Source organism: Hippopotamus amphibius, chromosome 11 (assembly GCF_030028045.1).
Source record: "Hippopotamus amphibius kiboko isolate mHipAmp2 chromosome 11, mHipAmp2.hap2, whole genome shotgun sequence".
In the NCBI taxonomy this organism is placed as follows: Eukaryota; Metazoa; Chordata; class Mammalia; order Artiodactyla; family Hippopotamidae; genus Hippopotamus; species Hippopotamus amphibius.
This window is the reverse complement of record NC_080196.1, coordinates 72,259,968-72,262,294: the sequence shown is the minus strand read 5'-3', so window position 1 is coordinate 72,262,294 and position 2,327 is coordinate 72,259,968. Positions and strand designations below refer to the sequence as shown.

General features: G+C 44.2%; 1 protein-coding gene across 1 annotated transcript; it reads right to left on the bottom strand.

The window, feature by feature from the left end:
* Positions 1-356: 356 nt before the first annotated feature.
* On the bottom strand, positions 357-1,689 carry LOC130831994 (plasminogen activator inhibitor 1 RNA-binding protein-like). Its single transcript, XM_057700522.1, has one exon. The coding sequence runs from the start codon at positions 1,605-1,607 to the stop codon at positions 447-449; it is 1,161 nt and encodes a 386-aa protein (XP_057556505.1). The 5' UTR covers positions 1,608-1,689; the 3' UTR covers positions 357-446.
* Positions 1,690-2,327: the final 638 nt, after the last annotated feature.

Here is a 2,327-nt window from a genome sequence, read left to right as displayed (position 1 = left end):
ACAAGTATTAAAACTGCTATTATGTCCAATATTTAAAACCAGTTTGTAATAGGGGGAACATCTAAATCCTTAATTAAAAAACACAAATGAAGTGAAAGCTTTAAACTGGTACACACTGTTCACACCTATATTTCAAGTTTGGAAATGCATATTTGCAAGCAGCAATACAAAAGTATTTATGAAGAATGCATAATCTCTGAAAATTATGAAAACATCCCTGCTACCAATACATTTCTAAATACAAAACTGACTACCATATTGTTACTTCTGTGTAGCAGGAGAAGTTCATTTTCAAGACATAAAATTCAGTCTTTAGATGTGAATGGTATGAATGACAGTCTTTTTTTTTTTTCTCCTTAAATTTCTTAGTTGTTTGGGATCCTTAAGCATGCAAGCCTCAAAGAGGAGGGTCCACAAAGGAACCAGGGTTGTCTTATGGCATCCAGTTAAGCCAGAGCTGGGAATGCCTCTGGGTCATCCACATCAGGAGCAGAAGCACTTGACTTGTCAGTCCTGATGCCACGGTTTGGACGTCCACCACGTCCACGGCCACCTCGCCCTCCCCTGCCGCCACGTCCTGGGCGGCCAAGGTCTCCAAAATTGATCTCCAGCTGAGACGTTATATCATTTGCTGGCTTCCAGAAATGGTGATCCATAACTGAATCTTCAGCATGAGCCTCTTCACTCTTTGACTTATGAAGAACAAATCCCTTCTTCCACTGCCCATCAGCACCTTCATTTGGTTTTCGGATATTAAATTCTACTTTTGCCCAGTCCTTATTTTGAATAGCCTTCCACTCATCCAAAGTCATTTCTTTTGGACCTTCTTCCTTTACTTCTTCAACTTCATTCTCCTTATTTTCAGTGTCCGCAACTGGATGTTCTTCACCTTCAGGTGTTTCCTCAGTCACATTTGATTGCTCCAAGTCAGTTAATTCATCTTTGACAGTTCCCCAGTTGTGAGATCCGCTACCTCCACGTTTGTCCTCATGCTTCAGGCCAGATCTATCACTTCCACTATGCCTATCAAATTCACGTTTGCCACGAGAATCAAAGCCATCTCCACGGCCCATTCCACGTCCACGACCTCCTCGACCTCTTCCAAGACCACCACGGCCTCGGATAGGCCGGTCAATAATCGGTCTATCAACTGAAAATTCTCCTCCTTCACCCTTTTCTTCAAGTGGCTTTTCAAATCGTCTTTCACGAGGTGGTCGCCTTTCTGGTCTCCTATCAATTATCTTCCCTTCACCCTGAAGTTGCTGATCAGGTCTTCTTCCAACACGTCTTATTCCTTCTTTCTTAAGCGCCACAGGCGGCTGCGTCTCCTCCTTCTTGTCAACCACGCCGACGTTGGGGGGCAGCGGGTTTTTGCGGTCTTTCTGGGACTCTTTACGCAGCTGTTTGCCCGCCGCGTTGGAGTTGGTCTGGGCTGCGGCCTGAGCTGGGCTGTTGGCCCCAGGGCCCCCAATGCCGCCCCCACCTGCTTCTCTTTTCTTGTTCTCTGCTGCCTTCAACACCTCGAAGGGGTCCGATTCGTCGTCAAATAATTGGTCGAATCGGTTGGTGACCACGCAGCCGAAGCCTTCCTGTAAGTGCCCAGGCATGATGGTGGCTCGGCGGCGCGTTCCTCCACGGATTGCAGCGGGCCGCGTCGAGCCAAGAGCGCCTGCTTCAGCTCTTCTCACAAGATGCAACCCCAGGATTTTAGCAGCAGAATCTGATTGGGCCGGGCAGTGAGAACTACCCATCTACTGCCATCTTTTTGGAGTGCCTCTTTTTTTCTAGTCCACAGAGAGTTCTCATTCTTGTTCTTAGGAATGGCTATGAATACTTTATTTTTTAATGTTTTTTTAATAACATCTTATAAGAGAGAAAGATTTATACCTGTGCTCATCTGTTTGCCTAATGTACAAACTAGTTTCTTCTGTTAACTGTCTTAAAGCATCACTTGCAGGATCAGAGATTCCCCCAATTTCCAGCAATCCTGGATTTAGAGAACACATCCCATTCACAACATTCATTTTTACTAGCTTCACCAATTTTGACCTCCCCTTTGCTGTCACCTCACTTGAATTTAAAATGTTAATTATTGGAGGTTTTCCCCTTATCCTCTGAAAAAGAGCACAAGGACTGGTTAGCGTCAGTCCACTTGAAACATTCCAAACCCAGCACCTTAGAAAACTGCATCTAATAAATATTTTATGTCATTTCTCTTTTTCCATTACACAGATTGTTTTGAATTATTATCATGTTGTGTTAGTAGACTGGGTAGCGTAAACATCAGAAATTTATTTTGTCACAGTTCTGGAAGTTAAAAGTCCAAG

Bases quoted from the DNA above. Each gene is read 5' to 3' on its own strand.
- LOC130831994 (XM_057700522.1), bottom strand. From the start codon at position 1,607: ATGCCTGGGCACTTACAGGAAGGCTTCGGCTGCGTGGTCACCAACCGA.